Source organism: Oncorhynchus clarkii, chromosome 19 (assembly GCF_045791955.1).
Source record: "Oncorhynchus clarkii lewisi isolate Uvic-CL-2024 chromosome 19, UVic_Ocla_1.0, whole genome shotgun sequence".
NCBI lineage: Eukaryota > Metazoa > Chordata > Actinopteri > Salmoniformes > Salmonidae > Oncorhynchus > Oncorhynchus clarkii.
In genome coordinates this window covers 20,479,131-20,505,946 of record NC_092165.1, presented here as the reverse complement: position 1 = coordinate 20,505,946, position 26,816 = coordinate 20,479,131, and the positions used below count along the sequence as shown (strand labels likewise).

Below are 26,816 nucleotides of genomic sequence, written 5' to 3'. Positions count from 1 at the left end.
CAGTCCGAGGGTAGGCTGCCAGTGATTTGCTATATGACAGATATTCACCGCCTGACTCCCACCCAGCCCTGATTGCAGAGTGAACGGTGGCTACGGTTCAACAACACACTATAGCCAGGAGCTCTGTGTGTTTTTTCAAATATGACACACACACACACACACACACACACACACACACACACACACACACACACACACACACACACACACACACACACACACACACACACACACACACACACACACACACACGCCAGGCTCAGAAACACAGGATACTGGTGAGGAGAGGATGGCTAATAATATGGAGTGAATGAAATGGTGTCAAACACAAGGAAACCATGTGTTTAATACTATTCCATTTATTCTACTCCAGCCTGTCATCCTCTGATATAAAGTGCCACCAGAGACTACTGTTGCACTAACATCCTCATCATTTGAATGTCATCAGACAGATTGTGATAGCACAGCTTTCCCTGAGTAAAACACACAGTAGTTATGACAACACCACCAGGAAGAAGAGCACGGAGTTCTAATGAATCAACAAGTCTTTGTGCATGAGGCTACATGAGGCTAATTCACATAGCTTATTCAAGACGGAGGAAAATGAAGAGGCAGGCCTCCCGAGTGGCGCAGTGGTCTAAGGCACTGTATCGCAGTGCTAGCTGTGCCACTAGATATTCTGGGTTGGAGTCCAGGCTCTGTCGCAGCCAGCCGCGACCAGGAGACCCATGGGGCGGTGCACAATTGGCCCAGTCTCGCCCGGGTTAGGGGAGGGTTTGGCCGGCAGGGATGTCCTTGTCCCATTGCACACTAGCGACTCCTGTGGTGGGCCGGGCGCAGTGCACGCTAACCAGGTCGCCAGGTGTACAGTGTTTCCTCTGACACTTTGGTGCGGCTGGCTTCCGGGTCAAGTGGGCATTGTGTCAAGAAGCAGTGCAGCTTGTTTGGGTTGTGTTTCAGAGGATATACGGCTCTCGACCTTTGCCTCTCCCGAGTGGGTACGGGAGTTGCAGTGATTAGACAAGACTGTAACTACCAATTGGACACCACAAAATTGTGGAGAAAAAGGGGTAAAAAAAAGAAAAAGAAAATGAAGAGGCAGATAATGTATTACCTGGAGTGCCACTACTAAGATCTAACAAACACAAACACACACACCTCTCTACCCCGTTCTCCCCTTATCTTCCCCAGCCAGGAGGAGCAGCCGCATTGATTGATTCAATATTGAAAATAGTCTGTCAGTGCGTTTTGGAGAGGGTACTCATCTGAAAATGAATGGATGCAACGCCTCAGCGCCGCTAATTAGACTAAAGACACAGACAAAGCCCCTAGCTTCCTGCTCCTCTCTGCTCTCATAGAGCAAGGAAGTCCCATTGGGATGACCAGCACTGCTCCAAGACAGCCCACTGTGCCTTGATCCATTGCTGCCCACAAACAAACACACCAAGTTGGTGTTCCAAATGGCACCATATTACCTACATAGTGCACTGTTTTTGTTAGCACTATATAGGGGATAGGGTGCCAAGTCCCTGTTGGCCATACTGTATATACCACACCTCATCCACTTTGCCTGAAGGCATAGGCCCGGTTTAATTTAATCTAGCTCTATTGTAACTCCTTCCCCTAGCTTCTACACCCTGGACAGGTCTGAGCCGGTGTCCCAAACCTCAGCTTGAATCGCCCCATCTAGTGCCACTGATTTGATGTATTCAGAACTAGCACGGCTGATTCCAATTCTACAGGTTTGATTGGTTGACCAACTGAAGGTGTGCTTAGGAGAAGTTTGGGAAACGATCGCCGATAAGCAATATAGTGAAAAGGGGATCTATCCTGACCACAGACACACATACACAACTGGGGTAAGTGTTACCTGGTCGGCGACGGCGCGGGCCAGTTTGTCCATCCTGGAGCCTGCCTCTGCAATCTTCTTGGCGGCGTTGATGACATCAGAGGAGTTCTTCAGGGGCCCTTTGCCTCTGGTGTGGAACACAGGGAAACAAGAGTTAAGTTCTAGTATGTTTAAAGTTCAACGTTTTTATTTACCAAATGCAGACAGCAAACACTCTCTGAAATACTTGATATTAACAGAATAAAAGGTCAATTTTATATTCACAAGATACATTGCCACAAATAAATAATGCAGAAGATAAAAACGCCAGTAGTAAGCTTCCTAAAACTGAAAAAAAGATAACAATGCTCCAAAAACACCCAAAACGTGGGACGCAACTAGATGCGTTCTTCTCAAATCACGTTGCTCTATCATTAGTAGCTGACAGCTGTCAACATAGGTCTTTCTCAAAGATCATCAGTATTGGTACCAGTCTGTTCCTGCTCGCTTGCCAACTCCTTATGGAATTATCTTGACAATAACAGCAATGGAGTTGGCAAGGCTACAACAGATCTGGTAACAGGTTAGATTGGATCTAGCCCTAAGTTTTATCAGATCAAGCGTTAACCGGCGATAGCAGTCACTCTCCTAGTTGATGTTTTAGCGGTGTCGGAACTGCATTGGAGCCGACAAATTGGTGAGCAGCTGCTGTTGCTAAAGCGGATTCGATTGAATAGAGCCCTTAGCCTACAGTTTAACCAAATATGGTATCACTACTCTACTGATATAGATTGGCAGATGTAGTTTTCTAGTTGTAGGATGACATGCTGAAAAAACAGATATAAAGCAGTAGTCACTTACAGTTGAAGTCAGAAGTTTACATACACTTAGGTTGGAGTCATTAAAACTCGTTTTTCAACCACTCCAGAAACTTTTCAACCACTCCACTCCACAAAGTATTTTGTATTGTTTACAGACAGATTATTTCATTTATAATTCACTGTATCACAAATCCAGTGGGTCAGAAGTTTACATACACTATGTTGACTGCCTTTAAACAGCGTGAAGAAATTCCAGAAAATGACGTCATGGCTTTAGAAGCTTCTGATAGGCTAATTGATATAATTTTAGTCAATTGGAGGTGTACCTGTGGATGTACAGTGCCTTGCGAAAGTATTCGGCCCCCTTCCACTTCATGATTGTGTCCCACTTGTTGTTGATTCTTCACAAAAAAATACAGTTTTATATCTTTATGTTTGAAGCCTGAAATGTGGCAAAAGGTCGCAAAGTTCAAGGGGGCCGAATACTTTCGCAAGGCACTTTATTTCAAGGCCTACCTTCAAACTCAGTGCCTTTTTGCTTGACATCATGGGAAAATCAAAAGAAATCAGCCAAGACCTCAGAAGAAAAATTGTAGACCGCCACAAGTTTGGTTCATCCTTGGGAGCAATTTCCAAGCGCCTGAAGGTACCACGTTCATCTGTACAAACAATAGTACGCTCAGGAAGAGACACGTTCTGTCTCCTAGATATGAACGTACTTTGGTGCGAAAAGAGCAAATCAATCCCAGAACAACAGCAAAGGACCTTGTGAAGATGGTGGAGGAAACAGGTACAAAAGTATCTATATCCACAGTAAAACGAGTCCTATATCGACATAACCTGAAAGGCCGCTCAGCAAGGAAGAAGCCACTGCTCCAAAACCGCCATAAAAAAGCCAGACTACGGTTTGCAACTGCACATGGGGACAAAGATCGTACTTTTTGGAGAAATGTCCTCTGGTCTGATGAAACAAAAATAGAACTGTTTGGCCATAATGATCATCGTTATGTTTGGAGTAAAAAGGGGGAGGCTTGCTAGCTGAAGAATACTATCCAAACCGTGAAGCACGGTTGTGGCAGCATCATGTTGTGGGGGTGTTTTGCTGCAGAAGGGACTGGTGCACTTCACAAAATAGATGGCATCATGCTGAAGGAAAATTATGTGGATATATTGAAGCAACATCTCAAGACATCAGTCAGGAAGTTAAAGGTTGGTCGCATATGGGTCTTCCAAATGGACAATGACCCCAAGAATACTTTCGAAGTTGTGGGAAAATAGCTTAAGGACAACTAAGTCAAGGTATTGGAGTGGCCGTCACAAAGCCCTGACCTCAATCCTATGGAAAATTTGTGGACAGAACTGAAAAAGCGTGTGCGAGCAAGGAGGCCTACAAACCTGAGTCAGTTACACCAGCTCTGTCAGGAGGAATGGGCCAAAATTCACGCAACTTATTGTGGGAAGCTTGTGGAAGGCTACCCGAAACGTTTTAAAGGCAATGCTACCAAATACTAACTGTAAACTTCTGACCCACTGGGAATGTGATGAAAGAAAATAAAAGCTGAAATAAATCATTCTCTCTACTATTATTCTGACATTTGACATTCTTAAAATAAAGTGCTGATCCTAACTGACCTAAGACAGGGTATTTTTACTAGGATTACATGTCGGGAATTGTGAAAAACTACGTTTAAATGTATTTGGCTCAGGTGTATGTAAACTTCCGACTTCAACTGTGTATTGGCTGACATCACGGTAATTGGGCATTTGTGAATCCATGCATGATGTGTCATTGGCTGCATCTCAAACCCAATTCCTCATATAATGCACTACGTTTGAGAAGGGCCCATGGAGATCTGGTCAAAAGTATCCCACTATATAGGGAATAGGGTGCCATTTGGTTATCAAAGTTGCATGGCAACATTATATTCGCCAATTCCACAAATGTCACCACAAGGGTCACTTGACTAAAGTCAGGGCAATCATCACCACCACACCACATCCATAAGAGTTAACCATTATGACATTGCATGGATGCATCCCAAATAGTGGTTTGGTCAAACGTAGTGCGCTATATGGGGAATAGAGTGCCATTTGGGAAGCAAATCTTTCCCTTTTTGAGCTCTGCAGAGCTCGCATATTCTGTCCACTGAATCATAGTGCCATACCTTGGTATAGGAACATTGGGTTCAGCACAGGGCTATGACATGATATACAGATGGTGGGGGCTCGGAGACAAGCTGTTGCCTTCCAAAGAACATCCACACTGTAAACAGTACACAGGATCACAATCATCCTGGTTTGGCTACATTCTATTCTGTCTAACTCAATGGGAATAAAATACTGTTGGATCTCTGTTAATCTACAGAAAAACAATGTGTAATGGCAGGTAGCTGCTGCTGGTCTACACAGCCTAATCCCAGCCCACACCTGTTATCCTGACCAATAGCAGGACCTGGATTTCGATTTGTTCCAGCCTAGCCACTAAAGCACTTGATTCATCCAATCAAAGGCTCGTTATTTGTTGAATCATGTGGGTTTGATTTGATTTAGTGTTGGGCTGTGACTAAAAGCCCCGAACAGCCTGTAGCGACGTGAGTTGCCTGTGTGTGGTTGCTGATCCTACCCATACTGATACTAGTCACACTCATAACTAGTAATACTTCAATTCAAAGGACAAATTAGCATGGCTAGGAACTGGGAACAACAGAACATGGCAAACCATTAACACAACAAAGGAGATTTGCGAAGGTAAGGAACATATAAAATACTAAACTGAGCAAAAATATAAACAACATGAAAGTTGTTGGTTCCATTTTCCATGAGCTAAAAATAAAGACCCCGGAAAAGCTTATTTCTGTATAATGTTTTTGTTTGTTTACATCCCTGTCAGTGAGCATTTCTTCTCATTTGCCAAGATAATCCATCCAACTGAGTTAGGTGTGGCATATCAAGAAGCTGATTAAAGAGCATGATCATTACACTGGTGCACCTTGTTTTGGGGACAATAAAAGGCCACACTAAATGTTCCGTTTTGTCACACAACACAATGGCACAGATGTCTCAAGTTGAGGGTGCGTGCAATTGGCATGCTGATTGCAGGAATGCCCACCAGAGCTGTTGCCAGAGATTGATTGTTAATCTCTCTACAATAAACCAACTCCAATGTAGTTTTAGAGAAATGTAATTTTAGAGAATTTGGCAGTATATCCAACTGGCCTCACAACTGCAGACAATGTGTATGGCGTCGTGTGAGTGAGCGGTTTGATGATGTCAACTTTGTGAACAGAGTTCCCCATGATGGCGGTGGGATTATGGTATGGGAAGGTATAAACTACGGACAACGAACGCAATTTTATCGATGGCAATTTGAATGCACAGAGATACCACGATGACATCTTGAGGCCCATTGTCGTGTCATTCATCCGCCGCCATCTCCTCATGTTCCAGCACGGCCCCATGCACGGCCCCATGTCGCAAGGATCTGCACACAAATCCTGAATGCTGAAAATGTCCCAGTTCTTCCATGGCCTGCATACTTAACAGACATTTCACACTTCGCATCGCCATTGAAGAGAACAACATTCCACGACAGCCTGATCGACTATGCGAAGGAGACGTGTCAGGCTGCATGAGGTGAATGGTGGTCTCACCAGATAGGGACTGGTTTCCTGATCCACGCCCCCTACCTTTTTTTTATAAGGTATCTGTGACCTACAGATGCATACAGTATCTTTATTACCAGTCATGTGAAATCCATAGATTAGGCCCTAATGAATTTATTTCAATGGACTGATTTCCTGATATGAACTGTAACTCAGTAAAATCTTAGAAATTGTTGCATGTTGCGTTTATATTTTGTTTTAGGATAATGTACATATAAATACAGTCTGGTTCGGCAATTTATCAGTTCAACTCGAATCTCAAATTGCCCGTCTGATACAAACCGCCAATGAAGGTCATGGGTGTGAGGCAACATCCCTCCCTGCAGACTATTTCTGAACAGACCGTTTATCAGACAAGTGCAGAAAATAATTTCAGATCCCTCCCATGTACTTCACTCCGGTATCAGCTCCTCCCCTCAGGCAGACGCTATAGGGCCCCTACAGGAACAGATATAAGCACACCTTCATTCCCATGTCCATCAAATACCTAAACGGCAATATGCAAAGCTGAGCTGTGTTAGTATGCCACTGACAGAATAAGGGGATATGCAAAGTATTATGTATGTGGCTATATGAGAAGTGTATGATGATAAGGGCAACGTGCAATGTATGTATTATGTTAAGTGTGTAATGTACAGTGTGTATTTTGTATACAGCAGTACTGTGTGTTTAGGACAATTTTCCCCTTCGGACATTAAAGTTCATCTTATCCTATCCTACATAATAAACCAATTCGATTGAGCAAAACCAAACATTACTTTACTGTTGCCAGGCTGCCATCTTGATTGAACCCAGGGGTGTATTCATTTTGCCGATTCTGTTGCAAAATGTTTTGTCTTTTGCAAAACCTTTTAGCAACAGAAACTGTTTACTCCAAACGGAAAATGTTTTTCAACGAAAACTAGAGTTTCTATTAAATTCATGTAGGTCCCTCCCGGGTTTCGTTCTGTTTGCTTCCGTTTGGTACTTCAATGGTAAACGGTTTCCATTGCAAGACTTGAATGATTTACGGGCACACTCAAATATAGCTGACATGGTATTGTTATGCATCATTTGCAAATGGCCACTGGTCCACCCATAACAAACCTGTTGACTTGAATGGTGACACCCATTCTAGTAATTCTACATTATTATTATTATTATTATTACTATTACATTGACATTCATAAGGAATACCAGTCACTTCAACTAGGTTCTCTTTAGCCACATTGTTACTGTACCTGGTGAAGTCCGTCATCTCCATCATGATCATGCACATCTGCTTGGCAAGGACGATGATGTCGTTGCCATTGTCGTCCCACTTGGCCACTTCGGCGTCCAGCTTGCACTTCTCCTGCCGGAAGCTCTCCACCTGCTCGGCGATCTTCGCCTTCTCCTCCTGAGGCAGCTGGGCCATGATGGCCTGAGAGGGGTAGGAGGAGGAAGATGTAGGAGGAGGTAGAGGAAGGTGAGTAGGGGAGTCAAAAAAGAGGATGAGTAGTGAAACAATATAGGGAGAAGAGGAAGTGGGTGAAAGGGGGAAGAATAGATTGAGGAGCAAGAGAAGGAGTGGAGAGAGAGAGAGAGAAGGAATAATAAAACAATTTAACACGGTTAGTGAAAAGGCTAACTTTGATACAACAAACACTGATGATTAAGCATCAATTGATCTTAAAATATTTAGCGGGCTGCCACTTTGAGGATATATTCCTTAGTATACTCAACGAGAATAGGTATAAGCGTTTGACTTTGCCCTTCTGAAAGACTTCCGAGTAAAGTTATAACCTTGGCGATTAATCAACCAGCGCTCCCAAAACCCATTGACATCTTATACTCGTGAAGAGAAAAATCCATTCCTCTGCTCATTTTGCTATGAGAATACATTTTGCTCTCTTGCCATAGCCATTTGAGGCAAGTCTGAGATGGCATACATTTCTAAGCAAGGTCACTAGCACAGTAGAGGGTCCGATATTATTGGTGAGATAAATGTCTAATTACTTTACTTCTTATACCAGTCAATGAATAATGTATTTGTTCAACATTCTGAGGTGAGTGCAGGGGAGAAGAGTAAGTCGGGCTCTATTAGGTTTGTAATATTGATCCAAAACAGAGAAGGAAAGGAAAGATGAAGTATCCATTGCATGGTTGATATTGTCCTCGCCCTTCCTATACTGCAAAAAGTGAAAATCTAAGCAAGCCTAAATATCTATATATTGAGTAATAATTCACTTAAAATGTGTTTTTGTTCTTACCAAGCTAAATGATCTAACATTATTGGCAGATAGTTGTGCTTATTTGAACCTAAAAAAGGCAGATTGTTCAGGTTAAAATAAGCAAAACTAAGGCTTAATACAAGTAATTTATCTTATTTCTGTAACGGTTTTCGTTGGTGGAAGGAGAGGAGGACCAAAATGCAGTGTGGTACGTATCCATAACACATTTTAATCAAGAATGAAAATAAAATACAAAAGAACAAGAGAATAAATGAAAACCGAAACAGTCCCGTATGGTGCAAACACTGACACGGAAAATAATCACCCACAACTCAAAATGGGAAAACAGGCTACCTAAGTATGGCTCTCAATCAGAGACAACGATAGACAGCTGCCTCTGATTGAGAACCATACCAGGCCAAACACATAGAAACAGAAAACCTAGACCTACAACATAGAATACCCACCCACATCACACCCTGACCAAACTAAAAATAGAAACATACAAAGAAATCTACGGTCAGGGCGTGACAATTTCAAGATATTTTGATATTTTACCTTAAAAAATCTTGAAATAAGATAAATTACTTATATGCTTAATGCTTAGTTTTGCTTATTTTAACCAAACAATATGCCACTGACGTTAGATAATTTAGCTTGGTAAGAAAAAACTAAAACATTTAGGTGAATTATCACTCAATATAAGATATTTAGGTTCGCTTAGATTTCAATTTTTATAGTGTACAGTAAACTCTATGCTTAATGATTTCCTACTCCGTCCTTTCCTCGATTTCTCAGCTCCCTCTCAAAACTCATTGGAGGAGATGTGAGGTAGGGACCCCGGAAGCAAGGTTTTCCATGCACAGCCTATAAACTCTCGCCATAACACGTAAACTGTCTTTATAAGCATCAGTGGTCTCATTAAGAAATAACTTCCCCCCCACTATGCCTCTTTTTCTCTCCTCTCCCCTCTCTCCTCCATCCGTTTTGTCTGTCTACATCCCATCCCACATTTCTTTCACAGCAAAGCTGGTGTGTGGGGGTGACCGGCAGGATGAGCTCAGCGTGACCGTGTATCACCTTTCACCCATGGAGGTGTGAGGAAGAGAATAACAACCACCAATGACTCGTCTTCCTCTCATAAAGTACCTCAGAACGGAAGGAAAGAGAGCGTGAGAGAGGCAAAACTGTTTTAGGTGCCATCAGACACTGCTCTCTCAATCACACAGCACCAGATGTCACCCTACTGATCACTCCCTCTCTACAGTCTCGGAGCCAGATATTATACTTTTGTCAGTGCTGCCCAAGTGGAACCATTTCACCACTGGAGCCTTGCTGGTTTCAGTTTCAGAGCAAGCTGGACCAGGGCTCTTTCTCAATGAGTGTTTTCTTGATGCCTTGTGTCCTCTCTCTCCTCACAAGGTTCTTAAACCGCATCGGTGGAGAAGATCCAAGGACCTTCACCTCGGACCCTCTCCTCCAATGGGATTAGAGGAGGCAAGGAGAGAGGACATGAGGCAAGGAGTCAAGGAGAAAAGAATTGGGCAAGTGCCCATGTTTACATGCCTCAGGCTGGCGTTTGAGTAGTGGTTTAAAGCAGTGGTTCTCAAACCTCTCCTCGGGGACCCGCAGCCTTTCTATGTACGTATTCATTGTATTTGTATTTCACCTTTATTTAACTAGGCAATTCAGTTAAGAACAAATTCTTATTTACAATGACGGACTACCAAAAGGCAAAGGGCCTCCTGGTGGGGGAAGGGGGGCTGGGATTCAAAACAAAAAATAAATCAAATATAAATATAGGACAAAACACACATCACGACAAGAGAGACAACACCACATAAAGAGAGACCTAAGACAACAACATAGTAAGGCAGCAACACACGGCAACACAGCATGGTAGCAACACAACATGACAACAACGTGGTAGCAACACAACATGGTAGCAGCACAAAACATGGTACAAACATTATTGGGCACCGACAACTGCACAAAGGGCAAGAAGGTAGAGACAGCAATACATCACACAAAGCAGCCACAACTGTCAGTAAGAGTGTCCATGATTGAGTCTTTGAATGAAGAGATTGAAATCAAACTGTCCAGTTTGAGTGTTTGTTGCAGCTCGTTCCAGTCGCTAGCTGCAGCGAATTGAAAAGAGGAGCGACCCAGGGATGTGTGTGCTTTGGGGACCTTTAACAGAATGTGACTGTCAGAACGGGTGTTGTATGTGGAGGATGAGGGCTGCAGTTGGTATCTCAGATAGGGGGGAGTGAGGCCAAAGAGGGTTTTATAAATCAGCATCAACCAGTGGGTCTTGCGACGGGTCTACAGAGATGACCAGTTTACAGAGGAGCATAGAGTGTCATATAAGGAGCATTGGTGGGAAATCTGATTTAATAAAACAATATTTAAAATAATTATTTAACCTTTATTTAACTAGGCAAGTCAGTTATCATCATCTGCACATCTATCACTCCAGTGTTCATTTGCTGAATTGTAATTACTTCGCTACTATGACCTATGCCTTACCTCCTTTATCAATTGTTATTGACTGTACTTTTGTTTATCCCATGTGTAACTCTGTGTTTTTGTTGTTTTTTGCACTGCTATGCTTTATCTTGACCAGGTCGCAGTTGTAAATGAGAACTTGTTCTCAACTGGCCTACCTGGTTAAATAAAGGCGTCTCGTTTCAGTGTTGCCAACTTAGCGAGCATTCAGAACCCTCTAGCGACACATTTTCAAAAATCAACTAGCGATAAATCTACCTGGCTTCCTCTGGTGTTATTGGAGACTGTTGGAGACTCTGACGTGAAAGCACGTATCGTTCTTACTCTTCTCAACGAGCAGCGGGAGCTGCCGGGGGGCCCCATCCCATCCCAAAGCACTCACAGTCGGCCCAGTCCTCACGCAGCAGTCCCTCCCAGCTCAGTCAGAGCAGGAGATGTTCACCCCTCCGCGTCCAGACTGCAAATGAATCGAGCATGCGGGAAGCCGCCGCTGGCTGATCCCGCCCTGGCTTACATTCAGGGCGGGATATAAATGTAAAATGTTCTTTGTCTAAAATAAATCACTGCACAAAAATAAATCACTGCATTTGACTCACACAGCCTCAGTCACTTACTCACCTTCTCCACTGTGGGTGTGCCTCTCTGTGACATAAGCTAAACATCTAGCTGGCTAGCTCATCATGTCTCAGTTTAAACTGTTCACTCAAAAATACAGAAAGGAGTGGGAATCACACCCTGAATTCAAAGGCTGGTTGAAGCCGTTTATTGGAGATGATACGCGGGCATACTGCCTGTATTGGAAGGCTGATTTCTACACCAAACTTAGTGATGTAAAAAACACATGACAACTCAAAAACATACTCAAAAGGCAAAGCCTTATAACAGTTCCACCCAAAACAATCTGCCAATTATGGTTAAAAAATGTACTCTGCAAAAAAGTCTGAGGCCACCATGGCATTAGTTATCGCTGAACACTGTTCCATGCTGGCATCTGATCACATTGGAGAAGCATGTAGAGCTGCTTTCTCAGACTCCACTGCTGCTACCCACTTCAAAAGGCACAGGACAAAGTGCACAGAAATGATTAATGGTGTTCTAGCACCATACTTTCTAAAAAAGTTGCTTGCAGATGTGGGTGACCAGCGTTTCAGCCTCCTCCTCGATGAGTCCACGGATGTAAGCGTTTCTAAGTACCTGAGGGTTGTGATAAGGTACTTTAGTGACACCAAACAGACAATTGTATCAATATTTCTGGGGCTTGTTGAGTTGGAGGGAGGAGATGCCAAATCTATAGCCCATGCTGTTGTGGCTTTCCTCGAGAAAGAGAAACTCCTGGGGATAGGGACCGACAATGCCTCTGTTATGACGGGGATTAACAATGGGGTCCATAAAGTACTGAAGGAGGAGTATGGCATCAAATATCTGGTCTGCAGCTTGCTGTAAGTCATGCTTCCAATGTCACCATCCCCCGTAGTGTGGAGTACTTGGTACGAGAGACTTATAACTGGTTTTCAGTGTCTCCAAAGCGCAGAGAGGCCTACAAGGCCTATGAGGCCTATGAGACCATCAACTGTGGGGAGAAACCTTGACAGATAACCAAGGTGTGTGCCACACGGTGGCTCTCCATTGAACCCACGGTTTCATGCATTTTGGACCAGTGGGAGGAGCTTAGGCTGCATTTCGCAGTCACCAAGTCCAGTGAACACTGCTACATGGCTGAGGTTTTATACTCCATGTACAGTGATCCTCAAAACATATTGGATCTGACTTTTTTGAAGTCAGTGCTGGGTGAGGTACAGTTGGCCATCAAGGCTTTTGAGGGAAATCGGATGTCCTTGCAGACCCTTAACTCCATCCTGTACATTCGATATGGACTGAAGCTGTCTGGTGAGGCTTACTATGAGCACCCGCTGCCTGATAATGTTTTGCAGCTTTTTGGCACATCAGCTGCTACTCAGTTAAGTCAGCTCCCTCAGTTGCTGAACCTGCCATAGAGAGCCTTGACCAAAATGACGATGACCCACTCTTTCTGTGAGCCAGCACAGCCTGTGTGTGTGTGTGTGTGTGGAGGGGGGTCTGGAAAAAACAAACAATTAACCTGAATTAGAGCCAGACTAGTTACCATCATTCTCACATTGCCATTGACAGTTTTTTCTATTGTCTCTTTTAGGTCCATTTAGATTGTTAATGTAGATTGTAAACCAAAAAATGTTTAAAAAAATGTATGGTTAAAAATGTTCATGTTTTACTGTGTTGTTGTAGGCTCCTAAGTGGACCATAAGGTTAAAAACCAAACCAAATGAAGAAAACTAAACAAAAAACATTAATTTTTACAAATTTTTTAAATAAAAAACTAAGTAATTCCGCTAGTGTCTCTTTTGGGTCACTTTTGGCGGTCCCAAGCTCAGATAAAGGAGGAGGGTTGGAGTTGTGACATGAAAAAAACAAGAATCGACAGAAAGTAAATTTGTTTCTAAACATATTTATGGTGTTTTTTAGAAAAATGTTGTCTCTCCCACGACGTTATTCCTCTCTCCTACAGCATCCATCACAATGACATGCACATGGCCAATTATGCAAATTAGGTTGCCATTTGTGGACCCAATTACAACCAGAGTGATGGCTAGATGTGGGACCTTTCTGTTGCATTTCAAAGATGGTGTATTTTCTTCAACCAGATCTATTGTGTTATATTCTCCTACATTCAATTCACATTTCCACAGACTTCAAAGTGTTTCCTTTCAAATGGCAGTTCGATTTGGGTATGTCATTTTAGGCGAAAATTGAAAAAAAGGGGGCAATCCCTAAGAAGCTTCAAGAACACATATTTACAACGATGGTCTAGGAACAGTAGTGCCTTGATCAGTGTCAGAACAACAGATTTTTACCTTGTCAGCTTGGGATTCGATCTAGCAACCTTTCGGTTACTGGCTCAACGCTCTAACCACTAGGCTACCTGCCTCCCCCAAAAATGTATTCATTCCCTAACCGGAAAACGAACCCGGGCCACTGCGGTGAGAGCGCCGAATCCTAACCATTAGACTATCAGGGAAAGCTGATGGCCGAATGGTAAAGAACATCTAGCCGCCCGAGAGCACCCTTACCTGCCGATCTATAAATTATGTCTCCGTAATCTAGCATGGGTAGGATGGTCATCTGAATCAGGGTTAGTTTTGCAGCTGGGGCGAAAGAGGAGCGATTACGATAGAAGAAACCAAGTCTAGATTTAAGTTTAGCCTGCAGCTTTGATACAGTATGTACTGAGAGAAGGACAGTGCACCGTCTAGCCATACTCCCAAGTACTTGCATGAGGTGACTACATCAAGCTCTAAACCCTCAGAGGTAGTAATCACACCTGTGGGGAGAAGGGCATTCTTCTTACCAGAGGAAGCACACCTGATTCAACTTGTCAACCAATAAGATGACTCAGATATGCTTGTTCAGGGCTAAAACAAAAGTGTGAAAAGTCAGGTGAGACCATTCTAGCTAATGAGAGGGCAGATACCTGTGTGAACAACCACAACGTTCCTTGCTATCCGGGATCCTTGGGACGTACCTAACCAATTGAAGTTGACATTTAAAATGGTTAAAGTACCGGTTATGGTTAAGGTAAGGGATTGGGTGGAGTTTAGGGTATGTCCCAAGGATCCCAGATAGCACTAACAGCACAACTCTGAAATAAAGTGTTTTTTCTCAAAGATACCGGGATGTCACGTGTCCTACTTATATCAGTACACTCGTAACAACCTACGCATTACAAAACTTATATCCGATGAAATAAACTCATGTAGCAAATAAGCTTTTATATCTTTGTTGACCTAACTCATTTACCTCTATACAAAAACGAATCGCGTGGTGAGTAAAAAAAAGACAGATTTTGGGCAGAGTTTTCCCTCTCGCTTCACCTCGTCCTCTCTGTTTAAACCAATGCAAACACTTAAACAAAACCTAACCCCTACAGTGTTGAGTGCAGCTAGATTTTGTTCAGCTGCTCTGTTTCAAAACACACACCATACAACATGACGCCGATCCTCATAAACAACAACATGGGTGGGTGAGAACGGCGGCAGGTAAAACGTAAACACACGGCAGTGTTGGTCTGTAATTAAACCCGACAGGAACCACCAACATTACAAGTCAAGAGGGAAAATCCACAGCGGAAGCTTTCTCCTGTAGCACTCTTTATAGACACTGAATACAGACATGCTCTGTTAAATATCACATTTAATGTGAGACTGAGCAGCCAACCAGAGGGCAGGTGGGAAGAAGTCCTGTATTAAACTCCAATTGGAATCAATCCTGACAGATTAGTGCATACACCGAGAGAGAGAGACGGCCCCATCCTGACCGTGAGCGACGCCTCAGCACCACGCCGCCACGGACCCCCACAGTCAGGGGTCAGACATTAGCATTCCCTCACCCGCCACATCTATTATTCACTGATCACTAATTATACAGGGTGCCAGCGGAGCAGGTGGACACTGCCATGATAGTGAGGAGCATGGGGTCTATTCATTAATGCACACCGTAGCAGAATGTTTTGCAACAGAAAACAAAAACAAGTGTTCTTATTGGTCAAGTTCAGGTAGTCCTTCCCTGTAGAAATAATCTGGTTAAAATGTCATTAGCTGCACACTATCTCGTGGTAAGAATAAAGCCTACATGAGGTGTGTGAATTCCTCACATCCTCTCTCCGGTGTTGCTCATTAATTCAATAAAATACTTGACATACTTTTTGAAAACCTAGATCTATTCTCAATTATTATAATCCAATATTTCCCCAATATATTTATTCTGTATATTTTATAAATTACAGTATATGCATGCACTATGTGAATCAGCAGAATGTATGTACTGTGTTGAAATCCTTACTCCTTACAGAAATCCGAATCCACACTGAAAACGACAGCGGATAAGCTAACAGAGAAATTCCTCTCGCTGCTAATTCCAGACCAGTGACGTCGCTGACCAAGACATTGTGAAACCGGAGTTGACCAGATCAAAGCATGTATTTTAAAATACCATGTTAGCTCTCTGTTAAACATAATGTTCAACATTAGTAAACTCAGCAAAAAAAGAAACGTCCTCTTACTGTCAACTGCGTTAATTTTCAGCAAATTTAACATGTGTAAATATTTGTATGAACATAACAAGATTCAACAAAGACATAAACTGAACAAGTTCCACACACATATGACTAACAGAGATGGAATCATGTGCCCCTGAACAAAGGGGGGTGTCAAAATCAAAAGTAACAGTCAGTATCTGGTGTGGCCACCAGCTGCATTAAGTACTGCAGTGCATCTCCTCCTCATGGACTGCACCAGATTTGCTGTAAGATGTTACCCCACTCTTGCACCAAGGCAACTGCAAGTTCCCGGACATTTCTGGTGGGAATGGCCCTAGCCCTCACCCTCTGATCCAACAGGTCCCTGACGTGCTCAATGGGATTGAGATCCGGGCTCTTTGCTGGCCATGGCAGAACACTGACATTCCTGTTTTGCAGGAAATCACGCACAGAACGAGCAGTATATCTGGTGGCATTGTCATGCTGGAGGGTCATGTCAAGATGAGCCTGCAGGAAGGGTACCACATGAGCGAGGAGGATGTCTTCCCTGTAACGCACAGCGTTGAGATTGCCTGCAATGACAACAAGCTCAGTCCAGTGACACACCGCCCCAGACCATGACGGAACCTCCACCTCCAAATCTATCCCGCTCCAGAGTACAGGCCTTGGTGTAACGCTTATTCCTTCGACAATAAACGTGAATCCGACCATCACCCCTGGTGAGACAAAACCATGACTCGTCAGTGAAGAGCACTTTTTGCCAGTCCTGTCTGGTCCAGCATTGGTGAATTTGTGCCCATAGGTGATGTTGTTGCCGGTGATGTCTGGTGAGGACCTGCCTTATAACAGGCCTACAAGCCCTCATTCCAGCCTCTCTCAGCCTATTGCGGACAGTCTGAGCACTGATGAAGGGATTGTGCGTTCCTGGTGCAACTCGGCAGTTGTTGTATGTCCCGCAGATGTTCAGATGTACCGATCCTGTGCAGGTGTCAGCCACTGTGAGGATGATCAGCTGTCCGTCCTGTCTCCCTGTAGCGCTGTCTTCGGCGTCTCACTGTACGGACATTGCAATTTATTGCCCTGACCACATCTGTAGTCCTCATGCCTCCTTGCAGCATTTCTAAGGGACGTTCACGCAGATGAGCAGGGACCCTGGGCATCTTTCTTTTGGTGTTTTTCAGAGTCAGCAGAAAGGCCTCTTTAGTGTTTTCATAACTGTGACCTTAATTGCCTACCGTCTGTAAGCTGTTAGTGTCTTAGCGACCGTTCCGCAGGTGCATGTTCATTAATTGTTTATGGTTCATTGAACAAGCATGGGAAACAGTGTTGAAACTCTTTACAATGAAGATCTGTGAAGTTAAATGGATTTTTACGAATTATCTTTGAAAGACAGGGTCCTGAAAAAGGGACATTTCTTTGTTGTTGCCGAGTTTAGTTTTCAACGTTGAGCTCTATAATTACCGGTTGCAGTGACGACTGAGGAATCTTCCCATGTCGACCAATCTAATGTATGACCAGTTTTGGGCCCAACGATTGTGTGTGAATTGGCAGCCTCTAAGACATGTATCTTGACATTTATTTTCAAGGCGTTTGTTGAAGCGCCAACCCGTACACCGAGGTGTATTACAATAGTATTGGATCTGCGTAACCTGTTAAACGATTCATAGAGTTTACTCATCACTCCTCTATCCATCTGAATTCAATACTTAAATCCTACGTTTTGGCGCTAGAAACACATTTGCATACAGTTTTTGTATAACCATAATCATAACCATAACCAGAACCATACCTTTCAATGTATCTTCTTGTAGCTCTAAACCATTGCCCCTCATTATGAATTTTACTGATCATTCAACATTTACGCGCACACACTTACAGCCATAATCAAGTAGCCCACATCAACGTTTACATTGTTCTACATCTATATGTTCTGCTTCTACAATTGAACATCCAAACATTTAGGTCATTACCGCATTTATTTCTACATACAGCTATTCTAGTTGTAGATTGAATCTACATGATACTGTTGAAATCGAAAGCTTACATACACTTAGGTTGGAATCATTAAAACTCATTTTTCTTGTTAATAACAAACTATAGCTTTGGCAAGTCGGTTAGGACCTGGTGCATGACACAAGTCATTTTTCCAACAATTGTTTACAGACAGATTATTTCACTTATTTCACTTTCACTCAGCTTGGAAAATCATTTCCATCAATTGGAGGTGTACATGTGGATGTATTTCAAGGCCTACCTTCAAACTCAGTGCCTCTTTGCATGACGTCATGGGAAAATCAAAAGAAATCAGCCAAGACCTCAGAAGAAAAATGTACCTCCACAAGTCTGGTTCATCCTTGGGAGCAATTTCCAAATGCCTGAAGGTACCACGTTCATCTGTACAAACAATAGTACGCAGGTATAAACACCATGGGACCACGCAGCCATCATACCACTCAGGAAGGAGACGCGTTCTGTCTCCTAGAGATGAACGTACTTTAGTGCGAAAAGTGCAAATCAATCCCAGAACAAAAGCAAAGGACCTTGTGAAGATGCTGTAGGAAACCGGTACAAACGTATCTATATCCACAGTAAAACGAGTCCTATATCGACATAAGCTGAAAGGCCGCACAGCAAGGAAGAAGCCACTGCTCCAAAACCGCCATAAAAAAGCCAGACTAAGTTTTGCAACTGCACATGGAGACAAAGATCATACTTTTTGGAGAAATGTCCTCTGGTCTGATGAAACAAAAATAGAACTGTTTGGCCATAATGACCATCGTTATGTTTGAAGGAAAAAGGGGAACACTTGCAAGCTGAAGAAGACCATCCCAACCGTGAAGCACAGGGGTGGCAGCATCATGCTGTGTGGGTGCTCTGCTACAGGAGGGACTGGTGCACTTCACAAAATATATGGCTTCGTAAGGAAGGAAAATTTGGTGGAGAATATTGAAGCAACATCTCAAGACATCAGTCAGGAAGTTAAAGCTTGGTCACAAATGGGTCTTCCAAATGGACAATGACCCCAAGCATACTTCCAAAGATGTGGCAAAATAGCTTAAGGACAACAAAGTCAAGGTATTGGAGTGGCCATCACAAAGCCCTGACCTCAACCCTGTAGAAAATGTGTGGGTAGAACTGAAAAAGAATGTGCGAGCAAGGAGGCCTTAAAAACCTGACTCAGTTACACCAGCTCTGTCAGGAGGAATGGGCCAAAATTCACCCAACTTATTGTGGGAAGCTTGTGGAAGGCCACCCAAAACGTTTGACCCAAGTTAAGCAATTTAAAGGCAATGCTACCAAATACTAATTGAGTGTATGTAAACTTCTGACCCACTGGGAATGTGATGAAAGAAATAAAAGCTGAAATAAATCATTCTCTCACCTACTATTCTGACATTTCACACTCTTAAAATAAAGTGGTGATCCTAACTGACCTAAGACAGGGAATTTTTTAAAGGATTAAATGTCAGGAATTGTGAAAAACTGAGTTTAAATGTACTTGGCTTAGGTGCATGTAAACGTCAGACTTCAACTGTAAATGTGGCTAGTGGCTACAGTATGCAACAATTACATAACATCTAGGACCTGATTCAATCTGTATTGCGAAAATTCAGCGTTACAGCGTGATTAAAATGTTTAGGCAATGTTCCCGCGTTAGCAGACACTGTATTCACAGTAAATACTGCATATGTCAGCTCAATCAGAAATTACCTTTCAATTTCGAGCACACAATCTGTAATGCTTCGGCGATACCGATTGAATAGAGCCCCAAGTTTTTGGATTGTATTGACTTTAGAGCGATAGAACATCTGCAGCTTACATATTGCTTTGACAAATCTGACCTTTCCAATTCTGTATTATTGTAATTTCTTCCCAAATGTAAGGTTGTTACTATCTGTGTCATTAAATCTAGTGTGCCAACACTAAACATGGGCTTGGCCTTGAACACTGAGAGACAAGGGTCAGAAGTTAAATGTTAATCAATGAAATAAAAACAACCTGCATATGTAGCTTGCATGGCAAACGCAAAGCAGAGGTAAACAAATCAAATGGTATTTGTCACATGCGCCGAATACAATGAAATGCTTACTTATAAGCCCTTAACCAACAATGCAACTTGAAGAAAATAGAGTTAAGAAAATATTTACTAAGTAAACTAAAGTAAAAAATGTATAATCATTTAATAAAGTATCACAATAAAATAACAATAATGAGGCTATATACAGGGGGAACCAGTACCGAGACAATGTGCAGGGGTACAGGTTAGGTAATTTGTACATGTAGGTAGGGGTAGTGACTATGCATAGATAATAAAAAGTAAAAACAAAGGTGGGGGGGGGGTCAATGCAATTAGTCCGGGTGGCCATTTGATTAAATGTTCAGCAGTCTTATGGCTTGTGGGTAAGAGCTGCTAAGGACCCTTTTGGACCTAGACTTGCCACTCTGATACAACTTGCCGTGCGTCTTCTTTGGGCTTTCCTCTGACATCGCCTAGTATATAGGTCCGGGATGGCAGGAAGCTTGGGCACAGTGATGTACTGGGCTGTACGCACTACACTCTGTAGTGTCTTACGGTCGGGTGCCGAGGAGGTGCCATACCAGGCGATGATGCAACAGGTCAGGATGCTCTCGATGGTGCAGCTGAATAACCTTTTGAGGATCTGAGGACCTACGGCAAATCTTTTCAGTATCCTGAGGGGGAAAAGGCCCTCTTAAACGGCTTTCTTGGTGTGTTTGGACCATGATAGTTTGTTGGTGGTATGGACACAAAGAACTTGAAACTCTCGACCCGCTCCACTGCAGCCCCGTTGATGTGAATGGGGGTGTGTTCGTTGTCGGTGATCAGAACTACCAACGTTGTGTCATCTGCAAACTTAATGATGGTGTTGGAGTTGTGCCTGGCCACGCAGTCGTGGGTGAAAAGGGAGTACAGGAGTGGACTAAGCACACACCCCACGTGTTGTGGATCAGCGTGGAAGACATGTTGTTGCCTACCCTTACCACCTAGGGTGGCCCGTCAGAAAGTCCAGGATCCAGTTGCAGAGGGAGGTGTTTAGTCCCCGGGTCCTTAGCTTAGTGATGAGCTTTGTGGGCACTACTTGTGTTGAACGCTGAGCTGTAGCTGTAGTCAATTAACAGCATTCTCACATAGGTGTTCCTTTTGTCCAGGTGGGTACGTAGGGTCACTCTGGGGAAGACTTCATCAATTTACTTATTGATGAAGCTGGTGACTGAGGTGGTATACTCTTCAATACTCTTGGATGAACCCCGGAACATACTCCAGTCTGTGCTAGGAAAACAGTCCTATAGCGTAGCATCCGCATCATCTGACCACTTCCATATTGAGCGAGTAACTGGTACTTCCTGGTTTAGTTTTTGCTTGTAAGCAGGAATCAGGAGGATATAATGGTTATGGTTCAATTTGCCAAATGGAGGGCGAGGGAGAGCTTTGGTGGTCTAGAGTTTTTTTCCCCTCTAGTTGAAATGAGGTAAAACGAATTAAAATGTGCCTGCATTAAAGTCCCTGGCCACTAGGAGCGCTGTTCTGGATGAGCATTTTCTTGTTTGCTTATGGCCTTATACAGCTCGTTGAGTGCGGTCTTAGTCCAGAATCAGTTTGGGGTGGTAAATAGACGACTACAAAAAATTCAGCTGAAAACTCTCTTTGTAGGTATGGTCTACAGCTTATCATGAGGTACTCAACCTCAGGCCAGCAATACCTTTAGACATCACGCACCAGCTGTTATTGACAAATAGACACACACCCCCACCCCTCATGTTACCGGACATAGTTGTTCTGTCCTGCCGATCCACAGAAAACCCAGCCAACTGTATATTATTTGTGTCGTAGTTCAGCCACGACTAGGTGCAACATAAGATAGTCTAGGATAGTCTCGAGCGGAGCTTATCCAATTTATTCTCCATTGATTGCACGTTGGCTAATGGAACGAATGGTAGTGGCAGGTTACTCACTCACTGACAAATTCTCACAAGGCACCCTGATCTGAACCCCCTGTATTTCCTTCTTTTCTTCATGCGAATGACGGGGATTTGGGCCTTGTCCAGGAGCAACAATATATCCTTCACATCAGACTCATTATAGAAAAATCTTTGTCCAGTTCAAGGTGAGTCATCGCTGTTCTGATTTCCAGAAGCTCTTTTGAGTCATAAGAGACAGTAGCATCAACATTATGTACAAAATAAGTTACAAACAATGCGAAAAAAAACATACAAAATCGCACAATTGGTAAAATGGCAGCCATCCCCTCAGGCGCCATTCTTTATTGAGGATGTTCAAATGGAGAGCGACACTGCTAATAAACCAATCAAGAACATCACTTGCAACTTGGTCACAGCAGCAAGGCCTTATGGGGTGTGAAGTATTTTTGGTGGCAGACATTTTGAGCTACCCCCTTTATAGGGAGGCAGGCAGTTAAAAGAAGTTTGCCCCAACCAAGTTCACCTTTCTCCAGGGGCACTATGACCAGATCTGGTCTTGCTGGAAGGCCATGTAATCATACTGACACAGGAAGTGTCAGACAATCAGTAAAACCACAGTGAAAACTGAAATAAAAAGGATATTGGTCAGCTAGCAACTGCAAACACAAAAAAGACAAAAAGCAGGTGTAGAAAAAAGGTTGACTTGTCTATCTTGGCAACAGGGCCAGCTCTGGCTGTATGGCTGTCACACACCTGTATCAAGTCTAATTGGAGAGTCACAACCTCAAACAGTGAAGCCTTATGGAAAAGTATTTAGGAGTACATTTCCTTGATTGTGGCACAATACACACAACTATAAGTCACCTCTTACCTCTATCAATTAAGTGTTTACCACTACTGTAAAAAGTGTATTGACAATTTTACAGGTCTGGTTCCAATTCCTCTGCTGAATTAAAGGGAATCCACCCCAACTGTCAATGAAATAAAGATGGCAGCTCAAAAGGTTAGTTAAGTGCTCAAACTTTCTCAATGGAGCTTTACAAAGAAACACAGGGGCCAATTGGGATGTCATAATAGGAGGGGGGGGGGGGGGTGTGGGGGGTGTGTGGCGTACTAGGTGAGGGTCTTTTTTTCTTCTCCCGCTCTCCAGAATTCACTTATCCAAAAATCCCTTCCTCTGCTTACTGATAACAACAAGAGCGGGCCTTGGGAGCTTAGTGCAGTGGCAAATCCCATCTTATAGAGCACGTGCCAATACACTCAGCGGCTCGGCAGGGATTAGGAACGGCGCTTTCCAGGTTTCTTCACAGGCAGGGGCATTGCGGAATTACTTTAATTTGTTTCATTTGAAATAAACTGCCCAGACACTAGTGAGTTCAATTTTATGGCTGACCTATCAACAGTGTTATCCAATCACTGTGTTAGAAGACAGCTAGGGAGGGGGAATATGTGTGTGTGTGTGTGTGTGTGTGTGTCTCTCTCTGTGTGTGTGTGTGTGCTTTTTTGCATGTACAGTGCCTTGAAAAAGTATTCATCCCACTTGGCGCTTTTCCTATTTTGTTGCAATACAACCTGTAATTTAAATTGATTTTTATTTGGATTTCATGTAATGGACTTACTCAAAATAGTCCACATTGGTGAAGTGAAATTTTAAAAATAACATGTTTTAAAAAATTATTAAAAAAAAAAATGAAAAGTGGTGAATATTCACCCCCTTTGCTATGAAGCCCCTAAATAAGATCTGATGCAACCAATTACCTTCAGAAGTCACATAATTAGTTAAATAAAGTCCACCTGTGTGCAATCTAAGTGTCCCATGATCTGTCACATTATCTCAGTATATATACACCTATTCTGAAAGGCCCCAGAATCTGCAACACCACGCAGCAAGGGGCACCACCAAAGCAAGCGGCACCATGAAGACCAGGGACAAAGTTCTGGAGAAGTACAGATCAGGGTTGGGTTATAAAAAAATATCCAAAACTTTGAACATCCCACGGAACACCATTAAATCCATTATTAAAAAATGGAAAGAATATGGCCCCACAACAAACCTGCCAAGAGAGGGCCATCCACCAAAACTCACAAGGTGGCAAGGAGGGCATTAATCAGAGAGGCAACAACGAGACCAAAGATAACCCTTACGGAGCTGCAAAGCTCAACAGCAGAGATTGGAGTATCTGTCCATAAGACCACTTAAAGTCATACACTCCACAGAGCTGGACTTTACGGAAGAGTGGCCAGAAAAAATACATTGTTTAAAGAAAAAAAGGCATGTGGTAGACTCCCCAAACATATGGAAGAAGGTAGGTACTCTGGTCAGATGAGACAAAAATGTTGCTTTTTGGCCATCAAGGAAAACTCTATGTCTGGCGAAAACCTAACACCTCTGATCACCCTGAGAATACCATCCCCAGAACAGCAATGTTTTTAATTGGCAGGGACTGGGAAACTGGTCAGAATTGAAGGAATGATGGATGGCGCTAAATACAGGGAAATTCTTGAGGGAAAACTGTTTCAGTCTTCCAGAGATTTGAGAATGGGATGGAGGTTCACCTTAGAGCAGGAAAATGACCCTAAGCATACTGCTAAAGCAACACTCGAGTGGTTTAAGGGGAAACATTTACATGTCTTGGAATGGCCTAGTCAAAGCCCAGACCTCAATCCAATTGAGAATCAGTGGTATGACTTAAAGATTGCTGTACACCAGCGGAACCCATCCAACTTGAAGGAGCTGGAGCAGTTTTGCCTTGAAGAATGGGAAAAAATCCCAGTGGCTAGATGTGTCAAGCTTATAGAGACATACCCCAAGATACTTGCAGCTGTATTTGCTGCAAAAGGTGGCTCTACAAAGTATTGACTTTGGGGGGGGGGGCGGGTGAATAGTTATGCAAGCTCAAGATTTCAGTTTTTTTTGTCTTATTTCTTGTTTGTTTCACAATAGAAAATATTTTGCATCTTAAAAGTGGTTGGCATGTTGTATAAATCAAATGATACACACTCCTGAAAAATACATTTTAATTCCAGGCTGTAAGGCAACAAAATAGGAAAAATGCCAATGGGGGTGAATACTTTCGCAAGCCATTATATGTGTATGTCTCTGTGTGAGTGTGAGTGTGTGTGTCTTTCTGTCTCTGTGTGAGTATGTCTGTCTGTGAACGACTAAAAGAAAAGAGTGAGAGAGAGGTGTGTGTTTGCTCCCTTCCTCTTATTATGCATGTTTGATTCTAATAACTCAGCTCTCTGCATAAGTATAATAGAAGTGACAAGCGGAGCACTGCACCAGGAAAAGCCGCTCGAGGAACAAAGGCTCTCAAGGCCGCCCCGTATTACTGAGAGAGAGAGGGGGGGGGGGGGGGGGGGGGGGGGGGATAAGCAAGATAAATAAAGCCTTGTTCACGCTGGAGACTCCACACAATGGCGGTGTAATAATTGTCGTGCAGTCAAATTAACAAAAAATTTCCTTTGCCTCACACCTGTAGTGTCAGAATGTGTTGCACATCAGTGTGAACACAGAGAGAGAGAGAGAGAGAGGGCTAACTTAGTGGTTTCTGTGTGTTTGACACAAAGAGAGACCCACTGGGCGCAGACGCCAGTTAAACGTCTAGTTTTGATTTACATTTGGTTGAGTTGTCATCTATCGTGAATTCAACATGAAATCATGCAAACATTTCACCCTTTCATTGGATTTAGGTTCAAAGTTCAGCGAAAAAAATCTGGGAAAAAAACCCATAATTCCTTACATTGATAACACTTTGCAAATCCAATCAGTTTTTCACATTGATTCAATGTCATCACATAGATTTTTGGGGGGTTGAAATTATGTGATTGATTGAACCATTTTTTCCCCAGTGGGGAGTAGATAACCTTGTGTCAGCGCTGTGTGTGCCGCATGATACCCTACACATGAAAGGAACAGTGGGTGTGAACCTGGACATGCTCGCCATGTCAGCTCACACTGAGAAGACACAGAAGATGGCTGATCACCTTTCTTCTGGTCTATTCTAATAACAACACACGCTGTGGTGTGCCAATTGGTACTTCCTTCACATTAACGTGAGAAGGTAAATAGGGTTTACCGTGACATGACAGGCCAGGGCGAGTGGACAGGACACCTGTGTCTAACCACATCTTTTATGTGTGTGTGTCTATGTGAAAATGTGTGTGTACGTGTGCGTGTTTGTGTGTGTGTGTACAGTATACAGTAAGTATGTATCGCCTATGAGCTAATATACTGTATGTGTGTGTATGTGAGTGTGTGCATGCGTGCGTGTGTATATGAGTGCGTGCATGTGTGTGTGTGAGTGTGATAGCAAGCATGTGTACATATCATGTGCATGTCTACATTTCTACATGAATAGCACCCATTTATGTCAAGTGGCATCCATTTTCAACATGTGACTCAGGAGCATGCACCTCAAATGTACTAGCAGCAGGAGGTATAGCCCACTCACACAGTTGCAAAGAACATACATAAAGACACTTGTTAAACTCTGTGTGAATGCGCTTGCGCTCAGATGGCCCTCGCTGCAGGGGGTCGTGGGTGTGTGTGTGCTCGTGTGTGAGCCACGGGACACCGTGGGACGACTCAGTGGGATTCGATGAGACCCAACTGTCCCCACTCACCCTGGCAAAACAGGCGCCGGACCCCCTGCCGGAACCCCTACCAATCTCCCTGAACAATGGCTGTCTGTGCTCCCAAAAGTACAATACTGTGCCTGCCTTATGGCCAAAGTTAGGTGTTATAATCATGGAGTTTGACACAACCGCTCTCTTTGTTTATTTTCCACTCCTTTC

The 26,816-nt window shown here is 43.2% G+C and overlaps 1 protein-coding gene across 4 annotated transcripts in view; it reads right to left on the bottom strand.

Annotated features, from left to right (window-relative positions):
* The window catches only part of LOC139374910 (catenin alpha-2), a 677,819-nt gene that overhangs the window by 16,555 nt on the left and 634,448 nt on the right, over window positions 1-26,816 (bottom strand). For all 4 annotated transcript variants that reach the window (XM_071116130.1, XM_071116133.1, XM_071116132.1 and 1 more), the window contains 2 exons: window positions 7,532-7,713; window positions 1,871-1,976 (listed from right to left, as the gene is read on the bottom strand). In XM_071116130.1, coding sequence (XP_070972231.1) covers window positions 1,871-1,976; window positions 7,532-7,713 — 288 coding nt within the window. The remainder of the gene's footprint in view (window positions 1-1,870; window positions 1,977-7,531; window positions 7,714-26,816) is intronic.